Consider the following 20,512-nt stretch of genomic DNA (forward strand, 5'->3'; position numbering starts at 1 on the left):
GTTGGTTTATTTTCTCAGAACAAAAATATCAAACGTAAGTTTTTAAAGAACAGCCTGTGCAAATACAAAACTTCACGGCATCCTCCTCCCACCTACTGATTCCCTAAAAGCAGCCTGGAACCTGCAGGAGGTAGGATGTCAGGGCAGAGAGAAGGAACACTTTCCTCTCTCTGACAGCAGGGCTTAATTCTTCTGGAAAATGTCTCAAAACACAGCAAACAAACCCAACTTCATGAAAATCAGTTTGTGTACAAAAATCGGAACTTTCACTTCATCTCTCAAAGCAGACAGTGCTCCTGCTCCTTCTCCCAAAACGTGATGCTGGAATCTCCACGTGCCCCCAGGTGGGCCTCCCTCCTGTCCAAGGGCTGGGCAGCTGGAAAGGTCCTAGGATGACAAAACATCACAGTCAGTGTCTCCCAGACATCACCTGCACAGTTTAATCCATTGCAGAATTAAATGGTCCGTGGTTACCAGCACAGCTCCAGTGGCCCCAAAAGAAACACCTGGAATTCTCTGGATTAACACAGGTGAAACAGGCACAGGGAAAGCCCCATAAAATCCATTCAACTTCCTCGTGGAGGACTTGGATAAAACTGAGTATTAAGTGACAAGAGCTCAAAAGTGGCCAGCCCAGCTCAGGGAAGCCCCAGAGAACTCTTCAGGCCACCCCCTTTCCTGCACAGGGGCATCCATGCTTCCCATCCCTTGTGCTTTTCCACTTCTATTCTGGGAAACCAAAGCCTGGATACTCACTCTTTGCCTTTGGAGACAGTCCTGTGTCTCCCGGAAGATTCACTGTTCTCCTCATCCCATTTTCCTATTGTTTCTCCCCATGTTTCCCTGCTCCCAGCTCCTTCCTGGTGCAGGACAGGAGCACTGGGAGGCCTGGGATGGATCACAGAGCATCCCCAGTGCTTTGGGTGTTGTTACCTGCCCTCAACCCATTGCTCCCACTTACAGTTGGGTCCTCACCAGTCCTGGAGCCCTGGCACACATGGAGAAATGGCAGATTCCATATCCAGCTAAGCCCCTTTCTCTCATCTCAGCCCCCACCCCATCCCTCCCTCCTTTTCCAGAAGGAAACCAGCACCTTGGTGCAGCATCAGCTTTCTCTGGATAAGAACCAGGCGTGTTTCTACCCTGTGATTCCTCCTTCCCCAGCTCTGAATTTCAAAGGGGAACCTCTTGGGTCACTGATCAGGACTTGGCTCTCCTGCCTCACCTTCTAATGGCTCTACTGACCTCGCTGCCAAAAACTCATCTGCTCCTTCAAAGCCTCTCCCAGCCACACCTTCCCTCTGCTCCTGCAGAGCCAGGACCTTCCCCTCCCTGGCCCTCAGACCCAGCACCTTCTCCTGTGCCTGGTGTCACATCCTGCTGCTTGTGGTCTTGCTGCCAGTGGGACCTCTGAGGTACCAATGAAGAAATGATGATACAGGGGGTACTTCCCTGATTTATCAGTAAAAATGGTACCAAATCACTGAGGAAACATCAGCCTTGTCCCTCTGTCATCCATAGGATAAACAGCAAAGACTGAACAGATAAAAATCAGGAAAATCCTTGGAAACCTTTCCCCAGGATAACCCCTTCTGCGTATCCTGCAGCAGCTCTGAGGGTCAAAGGATCCCAGCCAAGAGGTGCCCGACTCAGCTCAGGAATACCAGGAGCCCAAACCCGTTTTTATACTTTTCCAGCACCCTGGCTCAGCCAGCCCAGCTGCACCGGCCATGCCTGCACATGGAAATCAAATTACTGGTAGCAAAATAAGGAAGCTTGTCCCTTAGAGGATATCAACTTACAGGCTGCTAACCAGGAGGCAGAAAAAGCAGGAATTGTGAGGGAAAGGGCCGCTTTACAGAGTGAAGGATGAGAAGATGAAGCATCACATGATGCTCAGAATCCACACCTCGTTCATTGTACATCCTTGAAAGGCACCACAGGATCACTGGATAATTAGGGCTGTGAGGAACATCAGGAGTCTCCAGCCCAGCCTCCTGCTCACCCCAGTGACTCATCTCCCTCCGCTGACCCCAGAGCAGCCGGGATTGTCGGGATTGTCAGTCCCTGTGCTCGGAGCCACACGGAACCCGTGACTCAAGGGCCACCCTGCCAGAAAACTGAGCCTGAATCAGCACAATGTGCCTCTCTCAAGGGCTGTCCCCAACTCAAAGTTTGGGATAATAAAAGCACAAAAGCGTAGAGGAACTTTCAAGGCTGCCAGAAACACAGGAGTGAAGATTTCCAGCCTCGCACAAACTGGGATTCAAGGCAGAGTCACCATCCTGGTTCCCCCACATCCACCAAGAGCCTCATTTCACAGGCTCCTTTTACTGCCAAACCTTCCAAAACTAGGGGTACATGATGTTCCTGACATACAAGACACCCAGAGCCAGTTCAGGCTGGCAGCACTTTCCAGTGTCTCCCCTGAGCAGGAGAAGGGGGAGAGGAAGTTTCTAAAGAAGGAAAACGACTGGAGGACACTTGAGCTGATCTCTTCTCTTTGAAAATGAATCAGAGAGAGAAATGCTTAAATCATTTCTCCAGTTCACAGCATGAAGTTCTATCAGCCAGGACAAGGAAAGAAAGGCTTGAAGTGTGGGGGGAAAAAAAAAAAAATCCTTACCCTTGATGTGCTACAGTGTTCTGTGTGTTGTCAGACTAAAGCATCCTTGCTCCTGCTAAAATGCGACTGACTTCCACTCTGCTCCTTGTCAGTCTGATCCCATCCTCACACAGTACTTCCTTCATGTGTTCCCAACAGGAATACTTCAAAGCTGATCCCTGCATGTTCCCACTGGCTGTTGGCTGTGGTTTGGGGTGTCTAACTGGGTACAAACCTACAGCTACTGATGCTTCGTGTGCACCAGGAAAATAAAGGATCAAACCGAGAGGGTTTCGTGGCTGCTATTTGAAGTAATAAAGTCTTTACACGCAGCTAATTAAAAAAATATTCAAACTGAAACCCTAAAGCCATTTCAGGGAGTGTTTGATCAGCTCATCTCTTTCATTTCCACCTAATGGCTCCACAATCAGAGGAGAAGTGGAGGGGAACCACAGGGCCCTGCAGACACGGGAGCTGGAAGGGGTTCAAAGCCTCTGCTGCTCCTGCACGGAGGGGAACAGCCCAATCCAGGCAGGACCCTGCTCCAAGATTGTTTCCTTCACTTAACAGCAGGTTGGCAGCAACTCAGCGAGGCACAGGCTGCCTTTGAAGTTCACACACAGGCCTGTTGGTCCCGGCTATTTTAATTCCTCCTTTGCAATGACAAGGCCAACCATCAATTCACAGTGAGCAACATGCCAGGTCATAGGTCATTTATATCCACAGTCACCTTTACTCTGCATTAAAGCCATAATTAACAGTTAATGTTTAACTGAGGCTTTACAATTTGGTCTAAGTCGCTTTTTTTTGCACAGAAAACTGCTGGTGCATCTTTCCCAGCTCCCCCTTCTCCTGCCTCCATTCTCTAGCAGGGCTGCAGGGAAGCACTAAACACAGCAGATGAAGTTTTTATCAAGGCAGGAGGAAATTGCAAAGTTGGAGTTGTGCATTTAAACCATCTCTCCTGACAGTTCAGCCCTGGCTACACCCATACCTCGAGGTGCCAGCAGCACTGCACTGGGATAACCCCTCAGTGAGAAGAGTGTTCCTCAAGGGAAGTATCCAAGAAATCAGGTTGGTGGGGGCAGCCTGGAAGGCTTTTATATCCCAGAAAAGTGACCTCAAAGGATATTCAGAGAAATGCAGCCTCCTCATGTCTCTTAGGGGAGACAGAGCACCTTCTCTTCATTGCTTGTGTTGGATCTAAATGGGATTTGCAATGGGCATGGAGAAGAAAGGAAGGGAAGTAGCCAGAAGGATCCAGCACATCCAACACCACAGCTCCACATGAGCCTGCTGGGAACAGCAACCATCTGAAAAGGGCTCTTCCCTCAGACCCTGCCCAGCCCCACAGGCACTGCCACTCTGGAATGACAGCCTGGAGAAAAACCACCACAGCCAGGAGGGAAGCAATCTCATGGAGCCCACAAGAGGCTAGTGACAGGCTGCAGAGTGCCAAGAAGAAAGCCCAGAAGCACCAGGCTGCTCTCAGCAGCTGATAACTCCACGTCTGGGCAATCCACCCTGACACAGAACAGCAACAGCTATTTCCAACTCCAGGCTGTCCTGCTCTGTCTGGACACAAGGCATTGCCATCCCTGGGGGCTTTCTCTGAGTATGCCATGAGAGAATTCCCTAATTAGGGACCACTTATGTGCTCTCTGAGGAAGTGGCTCTGCAGTCAGCCCTGCCCTCCCCTCTCCTCAAGTGCTGTTTGGGGATGTCCAGCTGTGAGTGCTTCAAGTGGCCACTTCAATGTCGAGGTGGCTGTGGGTGTTCCTGCAGAGCACACAGCACCCAGACACTCATCCAGACATCCAAAGGCTGGCACAAACTCCAACTGCCCCATCTAAGGTGCCCAAATTCACAGAGGAAGGTGGAAGGAGCAGATGTGCTGCTCCTCGTGTCTAGAGCCAAGCTACATGAACTCCCACTGCCCTCTTAAATGCTTTTTTCTCACCATTTTTTCCCCCCAGTCAATTTGTCATGATCCTCAGCTCTGCAAAGGATCCACAGCAAGTTCCAAGCGCTGCCTGTATGCCAGACAGACAGCTCAGTGGCAGCAGGAATTCTCCAGAGATCTCTAACAAGTCTCGACTCCAAAGGCCCTGAATGCTGATGACATGCACTGCCATCCTGAACCTGAGGTGATGGAAGTAGGAGCTGTCAAGTCTGCTCAGATCTGGGATAGGACAAGGATTCCTAATGTAAAAAGGAAGAACAGAAAGCAGAGCTCATTCCTAAGCACTTCTAAAAAAAACCCAAAAAAAACCAAACCACCAAAACCCAAATCCCCTTCAAACAGCACCCAGATAAAGCAGAAAAACCACTTCTTCAGAGAGCAAGAGGTCCCACAAGAGGGACAATTATGAGAAGGTGAAAGAAGGGATGAACTCTTCAACACACACTTCTGACTCAGAAGGGACTTCACCCAGCAAGTCAGGGCTGACACTGATCCTTAGGGCAGCTCCCAGTCCTTGAAGAGCTCAGATAACTCCCAGGTCAATAATGCCCAGCATTCTATGGAATCAACAGCCCCGACAGAGCAGGGTGGGCAGTGCAGGAGGCACATCAAGGTCATGTCTGTCCTTACTGGAAATAACTCTCCAGCTCTGCAAAGCAGCTCCCAGCAGTGCCAAGGCACTCCCTGCATCTGAAGCAAGAAGTCTTTCCAAAAGCACGTTCCCCAAATCCAAAGCCCCTGTTGGGATCTCCTGGTGGTGACAGACACAGACAGGGCCTGTTTGCAAAGTGCTGCTGCTCCAGTGTCAGACACGACCCTCAGTGCCCAGGGGCTGTTCCAGCAGGGATGCAGCTCCCAATCCATCAGCTGGTGGAAAGGACATTCCAACACAGAGCGGTTGAGGGAGCTGGGGGGACTCAGCCTGGAGAAAAGGAGGCTCAGGGGGGACCTTCTGGCTCTGCAACTCCCTGACAGGAGGGGGGAGCCGGGGGGGGTCGGGCTCTGCTCCAGGGAACAAGGGACAGGAGGAGAGGGAACGGCCTCCAGCTGTGCCAGGGGAGGCTCAGGTTGGATACTGGGGAAAGTTTCTTCATGGAATGGCTTGTCCAGCCCTGGCACAGCTGCCCAGGGCAGGGGTGGAGTCCCAGTTCCTGGAGGGGTTTAACAGACGTGTGGAAGTGGCACTTGGGGACATGGATCAGTGGTGGCCTTGGCAGTGCTGGGGGAAGGGTTGGACTCGATGACCTTAGAGGGCTTTTCCAACACAAAAAATTCTGAGATTCACTGACTCCATGCACTGGGATGCAGTGCTTGGCAGCTGAGAAGCAGAGGAGTATTTCCCAAAACCACAATGAACACTTTTAGGGCCCTCAGCACTTATTTAATTTAACCTCAGCTGTCTCTGCATTTAAAGCTCTTCCCAAGTCTGTCACTGTTTCCCTGCTCACTTTGCTGGAGCACAGAGCTGGCAGGTTTAAGACTCTGTACCCTCTTGTAACCAGGAGAGCATCTCCCCTGAAGGGTGTCAGGTCAGTAAAAGTTTTCATGGACATTTAAAATCCCTGGATTTAAAACTAAGAGAAATAGATAGGACAAAAACATCTCTTCTGCTAGTTCAGAGAGAACACCTGGAGATTCCAGAGCAGCAGGACTGCTGCCCAGCCAGGGCACCACTGAAGGGGTGGAGAAAGAAGGTTTAAAAATTATAATTCAGAGAAAAAATTAGGATAACTGTGTGTTTTCTTGCTGCTGGAAGTGAGGGCCAGTGACTAAATGCCCTGCAAAGCTAAAAGTTCATAAAGAAATTCCCATCTTACACATAACCCATTCTCTTTAAACTGCACCTGCATGATAAACCAGGAGTTATCATGGGAATGAGAAGAGCCCAGGACCTTCTTCATGCTCTACTGGTTTGTAACAGCAGAATATTTTGTATTAGAGCTCCTGGCAAAGGCTCTGAGAAGTAAAACCCCACACAGGGGTATTCCCTGGGGACTCAGCCTGGCCTTCCCAGGGCCAGGTGGCCTCAGGCAGGAGCTGGGGGAAAACAAGACTCACAGAAAGCTGGAAAAGCCCTCTGAGAGCATCAGGTCCAACCATCAGTGCAGCACCACCTTGTTCACCACTAAACCACGTCCTAAGTGCCACATCCACGTGTTTTCTGTACACTTCCAGGGATGGTGACTCCACCACTGCTCTGGACAGCCTACTCCAATGCTTTACAACCCTTCCCACTGAGAAGTTTTCCCTGATATCCAACCTAAACCTACCCTGGCACAGCTTGAGGCCATTTCCTCTGGTCCTGTCCCTTGATCCCTGGGAGCAGAGCCCGACCCCCACCTGGCTCCCCCCTCCTGCCAGAGATGCAGCCAGGGATCTGCTCCTGCCTCACCTGGGAGCTTTGTGTTTGAGCACAAAGGGGGAATCCCAGGCTTTAGGCACTTCTTAAGTCAGAGAGGACAGCCCAGGGCCCCAAGGCAGTCCTTGGATGAGGCTGGAAGACTGACACTGTAGGACACTGAGATATTGCGCAGATCTCCCTCTTTCCCCTTTCACATCCTATTTTGGCTTCTAAGCCCCAGCCAGACCTCCCAGTCTGGAAAAACCTCCCCTAGTGCATCCAGGCCCATGTCCAGTATGCCTACTGAGAAAGCATGTCAGGGCATCCCTAAAACCAGGTCCTGCAGTCCTCTCTCCAGAGTTTCCAGAGCCCAAGATCCTACCACAGAGACATTACAGGTATTGCTGCAGGAAGGAACTGCAGAACAACTCTGACAAAAAAGAAAAAAAAAAAAAAAAGGCAAGATGCTAGAAGAGGAGAGAGCTGGAGGGAAAACAAAAAACCCCAACCCAACCACCTCATTAAAAGCTTTTCTCCTTCCTCTGCTTAACAAGGAGAATGCTTAATTAAGTCCTCCTTCAAGCCTTCCCCCTCGCCCAGCCAGGCTCAGCAGAAAGCAGAGATTTAACAATTTCCTTTGCAGCACAGGACACCTCTGTGGGACAGGAATTTGCATATTCTAAAGGAGCAGTGAATCGCTGGTTCTGTGTTGCTCAGCAGTGGGGAGGGACAGGCTCAGCAGGAGGCACATTTCAGATCCCAGGAACAACCAGAGCAGGAGGGGAAGGAGCAAGTTGCTGTTTACTCCAAGTCTGGAGCTTTCCCAAGGCAGGACTTTGTTTTATGCACAGACTCCGTTTATTTGCAAGTCTCTTTCAGCTTATTAGGTCAGTTTAACTGGCAACTGCTGCTGATTTTAAACCCAATTATAGTCACTTCTACCTGGTGACACAGCCCCAGTTCTACAGCCAATTCTCACCCATTAATGCCTTCAGAATTGGTAGGACTTGCTATTCATGGCAATCACAAGTTTGACCTCAGAGTTACTGTTTCCTGCCATAATTTCAGCCCTGTTTGTTTGCACTGGAACATTTCCCCGTGTGCTCCCAACTCCTGGGACCACTTCTCCTGTGTACTGAGCTGAGGTGCACATTAGAGACAAGCTTTCAACTTTGGCTCACCTATAATGAAAAAAAAAAAAAAAGCTCAAATGCTCATCTTTCTGGGACAAAAGTATCACCAAGGAGCCTCTACTAGAACCCAGACATTCCTAAGGAATTTGTCCCCACTCCTCATGATTTAGATCTCTTACAATGAAGGACCACAGTAATACAATGATAAATTCCTTTTTGTTTTTAACTGCTGGGTCTTTCAAACAACCACCAAAAGCTCCCATAAGCCAGCAGGCCTCAGCCCACCATCCTGCAGCTTTGGGGACACCAAGGACGACTTCCAGCTCGGCACATCCCAGGAAACTGGGCTTGACACACCTGCAGCACACAGAGGGGACAGAGGCAGGTAAATACCCCAAACCCAGAGAGGGACAAGCAGGGACACAAGACATTTCCAAGGAACTGCAGCAGGATGGATTTAAGAAAGTGTTTGTGCCTCTATATTTCCCTCTGAGTATTCCCAAATTCCCCCAGGAAGTACCACGAGCAGCCTTGCATTTCACCAAAGAAAAGATCTATTTTGACCACAAACTGCATTAAAAAGGTGAGAATTGTGTTCTGAGCAAGATGTTGTTTGTAGCAATTTGAGGAACTGGACTCTACAGGGAGAAGGACACAAATGATGGAATGCTTTGGCTTGGAAGGAACCTTAAAGATCATATTGTTCCATGGGCAGGGACACCTTCCACTAGCCCAGGTTGTTCCAAGCCCTGTCCAAGCTGGCCCTGGACACTTGCAGGGATGGGGCAGCCACAGCTTCTCTGGGCAACCAGTGCCAGGGCCTCACCACCCTCCCAGGGAAGGATTTCTTCCTAATAGTCAATGTAAATCTCCCCTCTTTCAGCTTAAAACCGTTCTCCCTCGTCCTATCACCGCAAAATCCCTTGCAAAGACACCAGGCAGGAGGATGCTCAGGTGTGCCCAGGTTTGGGTGCAGTTGTACAAAACGTACAACACAGCCCTGGGTTATTCAGTGCAGAAGAATGAACCTTGTCCCTGCAGCAGAGCAGGACTCCCCAAAGGCACAGCACCCAGGAAGGAGCTCTGAGGCAGGGGAGGGATGCAGCAGTGTTCCAGGAGGGAGGAAAAGCCACAGCTACAGCTCCAAGACATTTGGGAGCTGGACCACGGGTCAGCTCAGTGCTCCACAAGCACCTGCCAGCTGGTATGCAGGAAAGTTTTTCATAACTATTGTGATTCCACTGGATCATCAACCATGGCACTCCCAGGCCATCTCCTCACTCAGTGCCTTACACAGAAGGGATGGAGCCAGACTGCCCCAGTACAGCTTGTGCCCTAAACTGGTACAAGGCTGTCAGAAAACACTAAAGAACGTTCTGCTTCCACCCTGACTAATTCCCAGTGCCTTTGACAGGGAGCAGGAGCTCCTGCTGGAACTGCTTTGCTCCTCTCTGAATGTGTAATGAGGTTTTAAAGCAGCAGCCCAACCTCCAGCTCAAAGGCCCTGCAGGAACCTCCTCCAGCAAAGGGACTTCTCTTGCCATGAATGAACAGCAGAATCCTGTTTAGGTCTTGGTGATTTATGTTTGTCTGGGAGACTTGGTCTATTTTTAATGCTGCAACTAAAATCAACTTCCAAGCTGTGTAAGGTGGGAGAACTCCACACACTGGGGTCAGTGGATAAACTCTGGCTGATGAGTTCAGCCCAATCCTTAAGCTCAGCCCTACAGAAGTGTCTCCTTTTCCCTTTCCCTTTGTACTTCTCAGTCTCCCCTAACCAAACCCACTGGTTTACTTCCACCAGCTCTGTGGAAATCACCACCTTCACAAGCCACTTTTTGGGAAACAAGAGGCCACAGAACCTTCCCAGGGGAGGACCCGTGTGGTGCCCCAGATCACCACAATCCCTCAGACTCCCACCACAAAGCAGGGCCAAGCTGATGCCCAGAGCCACACAAAAAGCTTCCCAGGTCAGGGAAGCTCATTCCCATCAGGAATGAGACCCAAGGTCCTACAGGCTTCCAAACTGGACTTCAGCAAGTGGAGAAGCAGAGCCTCTTGCCAAGCCCAGAGCCACAGATTTCCTGCACAAGACCTCGTCAGCCTTAAATCCCCTTTCAGAGCTCCTTTCTTGGGGCAGGTACCTGTGACAGGTGTCACCAGTGTCATCCCACAGCCAGGGCAGAAGGATTTGTGCTCTGAGGCCACACACTCAGCTTGGCCCAAGGCACAGGGGCAGCAGGAAGGGTAGAGGTTACAAAAAGAGGCACATCCAGCCAGGAGAGGGTTGTGTTCTTTTAGGACCCAACCTCTTCCTCGAACACTGCCTTAACTCCCTCACAAGCACAGACAAAAGAGCCAAGCTTAAAAAACACCACTGCACTGATGGAAAGGCTGCCAATATTCATTTTCTGCAAGCAAGGAGGTGCTGCCTGTGCTTCAGGAGAGAGAGAAAACAGCAGCAAAGTGACGGCCCCGAGCTGGGGATGCTTCCTGACAGAAGGCTGCTGTCATTTTCCACAACTCCTTCCCTTGGGTTTACCCCAAAGCAAGAGACCAGAAAAGATTTCCACTCCCCCCCCCTTGTACCCCCCTGAAGGTTTTGACAAAAAAAGGAAAAAAAAAAAAAAGAATGATCAAAGAGCCTTTGTGCATTTATAAACCCGTCAATTTTGCTGGAAGATTTAAGGCTTTAAAGAGTCCAAAACAGCCATTTGAAATTTTTTCTCCAAACAGGTTTTTTAATATTTAAAAAAAACCCCAAAAAACAAAACAAAAAAACCAAACCAGAAATAAAATATTTAGATTTTTCTGAAGTGAGGCATTCCAACAGCTCCAGACAGGAGAGCTGGAGGGGAGGAGGAAATCCAATTCTTAAGTTTGACAGGAACAATTTTTTTTTTTGTTTCTTTTAATTGGCAGAGAAACAAGACTACAGAGCTATTCCTCCCCCCTGGCTCTGAGCAGGAATAGCTGGGATAAGCAGCACAGGAAACAACAAACCAAACTTACTCAACTCCTGGCAGTTCCAGGTCCCTGTCCCAGGAAAAATTCCCCGAGCTGATGATGCAGCAACATTCCACCATCCCGCCCTTCCCCTTCACCTTCCACTTTGCCTCCAAGACCCTCCCACGCAGAAGAGAAGCAGGTTCCCCACCTGAGAACACAGCACAGAGGTTTGGGGAGAGCTCAGCCTTTTTTTTCCCCACAGCCTGGTTACCTTGATTCCTGCTCAGCCACAAGAGCTGTCAAACATTCTGCAGCACATGTCCTTCTCCGTTTCCACGTACTCCTCGTAGCACCTGCAGAGCAGAGACAGGATGGCATCAGGGGCTGGGGACTGCCAGGGCCACAACCCAAAAACAGAGCTTATTTTTTCTGTAGAATATTACTTTTCTACACAAATACATTAGCCTGATGTAACAGTGTGTTTGCAGCACAGACACAGCTCATCCAAGTCCTTCTCTCTGCCACGTCAGGGAAGAAGAGCTGGAAATGTTGTGCCTCCTCCTCAGATCTTGGGTATCTGCTTTACTGGTAGAGACATAGCTTTCTAATCCAACTTAAATCATTTATTTGCCTTTTGGGAGCCAGATGATTTCTACCCCAGTTTTGGAAGTGTGGGACAGTGCAGAGGAACCCCACCTGTGTGCTGTGGGATAGTTTTGTGTCTCCCTGGGGGAGCTCCTTCAGCACCCAGGAGATATTGCCTGAGTGCCCTACACCAGGATATCCACCATGGACACAGGATGGGCAGGGGACAGCAGGGATTTGTGTCAGGACTAAGTGGATGACAAGGCAGATGTTCCCTCCTCTGTTCTCGCTTCAAAAAAGCAGAAGCTTCCCAGCCTGCTCCATTTGAATCCCTGCTTATCCAGGCACAGCATCCCCTGCTCCCTGTGCTCTCACCTCACCGGTGAGGAATCCCTGAGCCACAGGGTGACTCAGTTTGGGAGCTGTCCCAGGGAGCAGTGCCTGCCCACAGGGTCAGTTTTCCTGCATCTGCTGCCATATAAGGCCAAAAGCAAAAGGTTTTTGTGCAACACGGCAGAACCAGCCCCAGGGTGGCTCCAGCTCTCCCAGCCCTGCCCTCAGCACCTCTGGGCCCAGAGCCCTCAGAAGGTTTGGTGAAGTGAAATCCCAGCACAGCAAATCTCTCCTGGTAAGGCTCAGACAGACGTGGCTGAGCAGATCGTGGATGCCCATCTGTGGATGGCACATTCCCACACCAGCCACAGCAGGAAATCCAAGAGCCCCTTGTTTGGAGGGGCAGATTCATGCCAGACATTGGAACGGCCCCACTTCATCCCGGATTTGATGCAACACAAGCCTTCCAACAGAATTCCCAAATCCAGCAGCAGAATTTGCACCAAGACCACCACAGCTGGTACCAGGCACACATTCCACATGCCCCTCACCCTGGATTCTGCCTTTTCTCCAGGGAAGTGAATTTTGCCAAGAACTTGGTTCAGTTGGTAAACAGATGCTTTCCAAAGCTTTGTTTCAGACAGCAAAAGGGAGCTGCTGATTAACATGACATTCCTCTTAGCAGAAGATAAATGTACCCAGTAAGGAAGTGAAAAGCCTCTAAAAACAGGATTTTGATCCGTACTCCAATTTCTGAAGCATTTGCCAGATCACACTGCAAGTTTTCTCAGGCAAAGGCAACATTCCAGATGGAGCTTGAGGTAAGGCCTCATTAACAACACCCAATTAACACTGGCTTCATCTATTTCTTACTAATTCCACTCTTTGCCAGTGGTAAAAGATCCCACCTGCAGAGATGCCTCCAGCTCTGGGGTCCTGAGCACAGGAAGGACTTGAACCTGCTGGAGCAAGTCCAGAGGAGGCCACAGAGATACTCCAAGAGCTGAAGCCTCTCTGCTTGGAGCCAGGCTGGGAGAACTGGGGGTGTTCACCTGGAGAAGAGAAGGCTCCAGGGACACCTGAGAGCCCCTTCCAGGGCTTAAAGGGGCTCCAGGAGAGCTGGAGAGGGACTTGGGACAAGGGATGGAGGGACAGGACAAGGGGGAAAGGCTTCAAACTGCCAGAGGGCAGGGTTGGATGGGATGTTGGGAAGGAATTGTTGGGTGTGAGGGTGGGGAGGTCCTGGCACAGGTTGGGCAGAGAAGCTGTGGCTGCCCCTGGATCCCTGGAAGTGTCCAAGGCCAAGCTGGATGGGGTTTGGAGCAACCTGGGCTAGTGGAAGGTGTCCCTGCCCATGGCAGAGGGTAGGACTGGATGGGCTTTAAAGGTCCCACCCAACCCAATCCATTCTATGGTTAAAAACAAAAAATACACCAATTTTACCAGGCACTGAAGCAGGAACTGCAGGACAACAGTGGTTTAATGCACACTCAGCTCTGACACACCTTTGGCTGTAGGTGCTGCTCCCTCCAGAGCTGGAGCAGACAGAGGCACAAATGCCTTGTTGCTTCCTGGCAGCACCACCTCAACACTGTCAGCAAGATTCCTCTTTTACCTGCCAACATATTTCAAACAAACCTAAGGGAACACAAGAGGCTTCTAGAATGAGGCCTTCCAGCCCTGAACACGACCCAACCTCCAAGAGCAGCCAGATCTAGTGCAGAACTCCCTGCCCTCACCTCACAGTCTGGGAGCTCCACACCCAGAGGGAGATCTGGATGAATACAAGGGCTTTATTTCAAATTTCCACACCAACAGCTAATCCTGCCTTCGAGCTCTTTGTGCTTCAGAAGTAACAGAACAAGTTTGAAGACTTGGTGTCATCACAGACTGTCAAAGATGATGTGGATACACAGGACACTGATGTGACAGAACAGCTCTGCACCAGAACATTCCCTGGAGAAGGCACTCAGCCCTCCAGACTGGCTTTTCCAGCAGCACCAGCCATTCTTTTTAGATGTTGTTGCTGCCTACAAACCTTTCTGCAAGTGCCTGGCAGCGACACACAAAAGGGGGTTCGTATTCCAGGGCTGCTTTGTGAGCTCTGGAGCTGGGCATGGCATCACTCCTGCCCCTGTGAACAGTGCCAGGACAGCACATACTTTTGGGAACTAGTTGGTGCTTCTGGCAGTTTCAAAGGAAGAGCAGAATGAGGGCAGAGACAAGCATTACTCATGTTTTGGTGGGGCTGGGCCATGACTAAAGCTGGCAGGGTTGTCCTGTACTCAGCCTGAGGGTGAAGGTAGAGTTTGCCTTCAGGGCTGCTCACTTATTACCTCTAAGCCAGCAAGAAATTCACTTTTAACAAACAGCAGTATTTGCAGCATTGTGCACTGAAGCACTTGCAGTGCAGAAAAGCTGCTGTGATTAACCAACACGTCTTAAAGGGAATCAAAATCATACTCATTAATCCAGGACATGATCAGCTGGAGGTCCAGCCAACTGCATTTCACAGAGTCACAGAATATTCCGAGTTGGAAGGGACCCACAAGGATCTTCAAGTCCAACTCTTCACTGACTGACCCCTCCAGACACTGAACCCACAACCTTGGCATTATTAGCACCAAGCTCTAACCAACTGAGCTAAATCCACTGGGTTTGAGGCATTTTGGCAGCCCCCACATCCCTGTCCTCATCCTTACCTGCTCCCATCCCACCAAAGCAACTGTATGGAAAGGGTGGTTGCTCCCAGCTCCTCACCTGCAGCTGCTGTGCCTCAAAAATGCTTCAAGCAGTTTTCCCCACCTGCCTTTTCCCAAGTCACTCACTAACCCAACAGTTTGGTGTTTGGTTTTGTTTTTTTTTTTTTTTTAACAGTTTAAATGTTTTGGAATGGGTGTTCCAGCCCATCTAAGCCCTCCAGGGATGGAAAGGAGGGCTCTCACCTTGCCCACTTCTTCAGCTCGTTGTTGATGTCACGGTTGAAGGGCTGGATTTGCTGGGCTCTAGTCAGGAAATCCCGGGATTTGCTGTATTCCTTCATGCAGAGACAAGCCTGGGAAGAAGACGGGTGCATTGCAAGGTAAATACAGACTCACTGCCCTTCTTCAGGACTCAACAACAAACACTCCTGAGACAGAGCCAGGTAGCTCAGGAACCCCCCAGGAGAAGCTCCAGGTGACAGACTCCCAGAGGGAAGGGGCAGGTGCAGCCAAACCACCAGAATTCAGGGGTTCCCTCCACAGCCAGGCCGGGGGGTTCCGGGATGATAAAACCAGAAGGATTTCTTTGTGCCCACCTGGCCACACCTGAACAGGGCTTTGACATTTCCCTGGTCCACCTCCAAGGCTTTCTTCCCGTATTTCAAAGCTCGCTCAGGACATTCCAGTTTCAGGTAAGTGAGGGAGAGGTTCAGGAGCAGAGGCACCTTGGAAGTGTTGATCTGGCTCCGCTCGGCCTCGCTGGAACAGCTGCGATCCAGGATGGAGAGAGCCTGAGCAGAGAGGGGGAAAAAACAACCAGTGCACAACAAATCCCTGCTGGAAAGTGAGGAATCCACCTCATCCAACAGCCACACCCATGTTTCTGCTCACCTCAGTCAGCTAAAAGTAATAACAATCAGAACTGTAAATAGCACGTGGCATTCTCAGCTCAGCCACGTGGCCACGGGTTTAGGAGCTGATCAAGGAACTTGAAAGCAGCAGAATGAAAAGAAAATTACATCCAGGACTCAGATTTTAAGGACAAACATGGAAGAGAAATGTTACAGGGACAAAGGCAAGTTAAATTAATTTTGTTTCAAAAATAGCAAGGAAAAGCAACCCTGAATCTTTACCACCTCTGGAACTGTGGCAGATGCATTCCAGTTTGGGAATAACTGAGCATTTCCATGTCAGGAGAGGGAGTTGGGGGGGCTCAGCCTGGAGAAAAGGAGGCTCAGGGGGGACTTTCTCACTCTCTCCAAATCCCTGACAGGAGAGTGGAACCAGGGGGGTTGGGCTCTGCTCCCAGGGAACAAGGGGCAGAACAAGAGGAAAAGGCCTCAAGTTGCAGGAGGCAACTGCAGGAGAGGTTTAGGTTGGATTTTAGGGAGAATTTCTTCATGGAAAGGGTTGTCCAGCCCTGGCACAGCTGTCCAGGGCAGTGGTGGAGTCCCCATCCTTGGAGAGATTTAACAGATGTGTGGATGTGGCACTTGGGGACATGGGTTAGTGGTGGCCTTGGCAGTGCTGGGGGATGGTTGGAGTCAATGATCTCAAAGGGCTTTCCCAACCCTAAGGACTCTGTGACTCTATTCCCTCATTCACCACAGCTGCCTCCACAAAACCAGGTGCCCAAGCCCTGTTCTTCGATACCAAACTATGCCTGGGAAGAGACAATGAAGTTATTTGCTCTCTAACCTGTACCTGCTGTGGTGAGCTAACAACAATCCCTGCTTCCACAGCTTTTCCCAAAGCACATCCCGCCTTTTCCTGGCTCCATACCCTTTTGTATCTGTGCTTGGCAACCCCAAAGTTCTGCTTATGGAAGAAGTAGTTGCCAAACTCTTTCTCCGTGGCTGCCACTTTCAACACCTTCTCTAGAGGAAACGTGTCCTTCTGTGCCTGGGGAAAGAAATACCTGAATTTCAGCTCAAACAAAAGGAAACAAGCACAGAGCCCAGACAGGACAGCCCTGCACAGCCCCCTCTTATTCACAAAGCAGCAGCCAGGCCCTTGCCAAGGCCAGGCCATCACCATGTGGCATCTCCCCAGTCAGGCTGAAACTTTTTGTGCTGGTAATTCCTGATGAAGAGGTCAGGAAGCTCCCCAGGCCCACAGTAGGGCTGAAAAAAGCAGGAATGTGCCCTTAAATCCTGCCCAACTCTCTCAGCACACAGCTGAGTTAACACAAATGCTGTCACTGGCACAAAGCTGCTTGAAAGGCTCTGCTGCTCCAATTGCTCTCAGGGCAGCTCTGGGACAGCCTGACAGCCCCCCAAGAGACACCAACCAGCAAAAAAAAAAAAAAAAAAGCCCCAAGAATCATAAAAAAGGATAAAAATGGAGGGACAGGTTTTGTCCTGGGTCTGTAAGTTGGAACCAGCACACAGAGAGAGGTCAGTCAGCCAGAAAGGGTGGGCAAGGAGGGAGTGCTACAAGTGTGGTTTCCTCACAGGGCTGTGGGGGAAAAAATCAGCCTGTGCTGGGGGCAGGAGAGGGGCAGGAGAGGCTCCCCCATCAGCCTCTGCCCCCACTCACTGACCCACAGCCACAGCCCAAAGCCCTTGACATGAAAAGGGGAATTAACAATAACACCGTAACTCACCAGGGAGGGAAGAACAGGGAAGGAGCACTTGGGAGAGCAGCCAAGAGGCTGGGACAAAAGGGTGGGGGCTGGAGGGGGCACTGGGACTGAGCAGGATTGTTACAGACGGCTCCTTCCTGCTCCTTAGAGGAATTCCTGGAAGCTGGTGCCCTCTAGTTGTAAACATGAGGTTTCTGGTAAAGCTAAAAATAACCAGGAGCAGTTCCACCGACTCCTTCCAGCCCAGAGGAGCAAACAAAGGCAGCACCCGCACCGGGAGGGACACAGAGGGCAGGGACTCTGGATGTTTTTTCCATTCCCCTCAAACATAACCAGGAGCCACGAAAACCACAGGGCAGGGCAAGGACAGGGCAGGACAACGACCCCCGCCCCGTGTGTGTCGTTCCCAAACCTTACTAAGGGGACTCACGTCACTCAGCTCGAAGAACACGTCGCACTCCTCCGAGTCGATGAAGTCCAGCAGCTCAACGTGGAAGAGCACGGTGGTGTCCGGGGGGATGTGAGGGGGGCAGCCCCGCGGGCCGTACGCGTACTTGGGGCTGAACCAGAACCGCGCCACCTCGCCCCGGGCCATGGACATCAGCCCCAGCTCCAGCCCCCACAGCGTGATGTCTGCCACAACCAGGGGTGCCAGGGGTGAGGCTCACGGCCACCAAACCCCCCTCACACGCCGAGCAATGAGTTTTCCCAAAGCCTGAAGGAAAGAACTCCTTGGGAGCTCCCGCGTCAGCGGCTCCGCGGTGGATTATCAGGCTGAGGGGCCAAGCACAAGGTATCACAGATCCAGGGTGGTCTGGGTGGGATGGGACCTTAGAGATCATCCAGCCCAACCCCTGCCATGAGCAGGGACAGCTCCTACTAGGCCAGGGTGCTCCAAGCCCCATCCAGCCTGGAAAAGAACAGCATCTCCTCTCTGGTGATTTCAAACAGGTGGGAAACACCTCCCTGCCCCTCCTGGGCAGAGGGTTACAGGTGCACATTCCCTCTCCCATCTGAACCACGGGCATTTTGGGCTCCACTGACAACCTTTTAAGGTTTCAAACAACCTAAAGGCACCAAAAAGCATTTGAATTGAAATGTCTCAACACAACCCCGAGCCCCAAAATGTCTCAACACAATCCCGAGCCCCAAAATGTCTCAACACAACCCCGAGCCCCAAAATGTCTCAACACAATCCCGAGCCCCAAAATGTCTCAACACAATCCCGAGCCCCAAAATGTCTCAACACAATCCCGAGCCCCAAAATGTCTCAACACAATCCCGAGCCCCAAAATGTCTCAACACAACCCCGAGCCCCAAAATGTCTCAACACAATCCCGAGCCCCAGGACCAACTTTGTGGCTCAAACCTACCTCTTCCAAGTTTCATCAGCTTTGGATACTTGCCGTGCCCATAGGAACAGAAGGGGTTATTCCAGTTTCCCAGGTACCCAGAGTACTTCACTGTGTAAAGGGAGGAGTGGGGAGAAGAGAAAAGCAAGAGTTTGGTTTCACATCCAGTGACAGCAACACCAGGAGCACACTCAGGGCTGGATGTGCAACACTCTTTTTTCCTGCTTTTTTCCTTCTGGTGTGGAACAGCAGAGGCAGCACAAACCCTTGTGTTCTACACCAAAAACCTGGTGCCATTCAAGCAGCCCAGCGGTGCTGTGTGTTTTAACAACATCCCCAGACAAAGCAGCTGCTTAACACTCCTGAGCTAATTAAGAGATGTGATTTTTGTGCTTTTAAGAATTGGAAACTTCAGCTGAGCAAATTAAAATGCCCCAGTTATCTACAGAAATACTTAACAAAGCATTCCCTAACCAAAGCTGGAGACCTGGAGAGAGAGGAACAAAGGGGAAAACATACCCTCCAACCTGTGAATCTGTGACTCCAGGTCTCCTCAGTTAAAAAACACACTGTAATGGGTGTTCCCTGATCCAGCACCAGCCCTGAAACCACTTCAGGAACCAATTCCAGCTTCAAACTTCTCTGTGAGCACAGGTGGGCCCTGGAAATCTTGCTTTTCCTCAAGGTCAAGATGCCCTTTCCTTTAATCTGTCAGCCACAAGAAGTTACACAGGGTATCCCAAGTGCTAAAACACTGATAAGGAGAACAGACAGTCTCCAAAACAGAAAGACACAGCACTTTGAAGTGCCTGTTCTGGTCTTTGCCAGCCACCAGCACCTCAACATAACAGGCTTGGGGCTCTTCCACAACAGGCTCTGCCCTCTTTGTCTCCCCCAGCACCTTCCTCCGGCCCTGCCACCCCAACCAAACCTGGCACTGAGACACAGGGCACACGGATGGGCACCACACCCTCACTCCAGCTCACACTGCCAAGGAGTTTAAGCTTTTAGCCCTGGTGAACGCAGACTAAACTTATTAAGTGCTGTTTAAAAGCTGCTCAGGGGCCTGATGTACCCATGAATTCGGGCACCACGGTGCTGCTGAACACCACAATTAACTCCCCGGGGTGGCCAAGCTGAGCTCAGGCAGGACCCAGCACCAGGAGGGGGACACAGAGCCCCGAGGGGCTGCGGGAATCATGGAACGGCTCGGGTTGGAAGGGACATCAAAGACCACGGAAAATGAGATCATCCCACCACTGCCATGGGCACGGACACCTCCCACGAGCCCAGGGTGCCCTAAGCCCCGTCCAGCCTGCCCCTGGACACTTCCAGGAGTGGGGCAGCCACAGCTTCTCTGGGCACCCGGTGACCCTCTCGCGGCCCACGGGAGGCTCCGGCTCCCCAGGCCCGGCTGTACCTGCCACGGAGGCGGACGGCGGCACGAGCTGCCCGGTGCCGGGGCGCAGCTGCTCCTTGCGCACCCCGCCATTGCCGGTCAGGTCCTGCAAGGGCTGAGAGGGCGCCGGGGCTGCGGCCGGTCCCGGGTCACGGTCCCGGTCCCCCCTCGGCCGCCGCCACCTTCCCCTGGGCCCGGCTCCCGCCTCGCCCGCCATCATGGCCGCGGCCACGCCCCCGCGCGCTCCGCCAATCACCGCCCGCCAAGGGCGGCGCCACCGACCAATCGCGCTCCGAGCAGCGGCCCCGGCCCGGCGCTCCCGCTTTAGAGACACGCGAGGAGGGACACGCCCCTGGGCGGGGCTGGGCCAATGGGAGGCGGGACGTCACGGGGCGCCGCGGTGCACGCTGGGAGGTGTAGTTCAATGCCGCCATTGCCGCCATTTCCTTGGAACAAAAAACCCCTCCGAAGAACAACAAAAAAGACAGAAAAAACCCCCCAACCCCCCAAAAAAAAACAAGAAAAAAAGAAAAAAAAAAGAAAAAAAAAGAAAAAGACCCAAAACC

At 51.4% G+C, this 20,512-nt stretch overlaps 1 protein-coding gene across 1 annotated transcript; it reads right to left on the reverse strand.

Moving 5' to 3' along the window:
• On the reverse strand, positions 1-20,110 carry FKBP6 (FK506 binding protein 6). Its single transcript, XM_017824042.1, has 8 exons — positions 19,968-20,110; positions 18,569-18,658; positions 17,626-17,828; positions 16,394-16,513; positions 15,208-15,402; positions 14,855-14,964; positions 11,263-11,344; positions 1-387 (listed from the first exon to the last, which is right to left on the reverse strand). The coding sequence occupies exons 2-7, from the start codon at positions 18,582-18,584 to the stop codon at positions 11,275-11,277; spliced, it is 714 nt and encodes a 237-aa protein (XP_017679531.1). The 5' UTR covers positions 18,585-18,658; positions 19,968-20,110; the 3' UTR covers positions 1-387; positions 11,263-11,274.
• Between the last annotated feature and the right edge of the window lie 402 nt (positions 20,111-20,512).

Source organism: Lepidothrix coronata, unplaced genomic scaffold (assembly GCF_001604755.1).
Source record: "Lepidothrix coronata isolate B3197 unplaced genomic scaffold, Lepidothrix_coronata-1.0 Scaffold108, whole genome shotgun sequence".
Taxonomy (NCBI): Eukaryota; Metazoa; Chordata; class Aves; order Passeriformes; family Pipridae; genus Lepidothrix; species Lepidothrix coronata.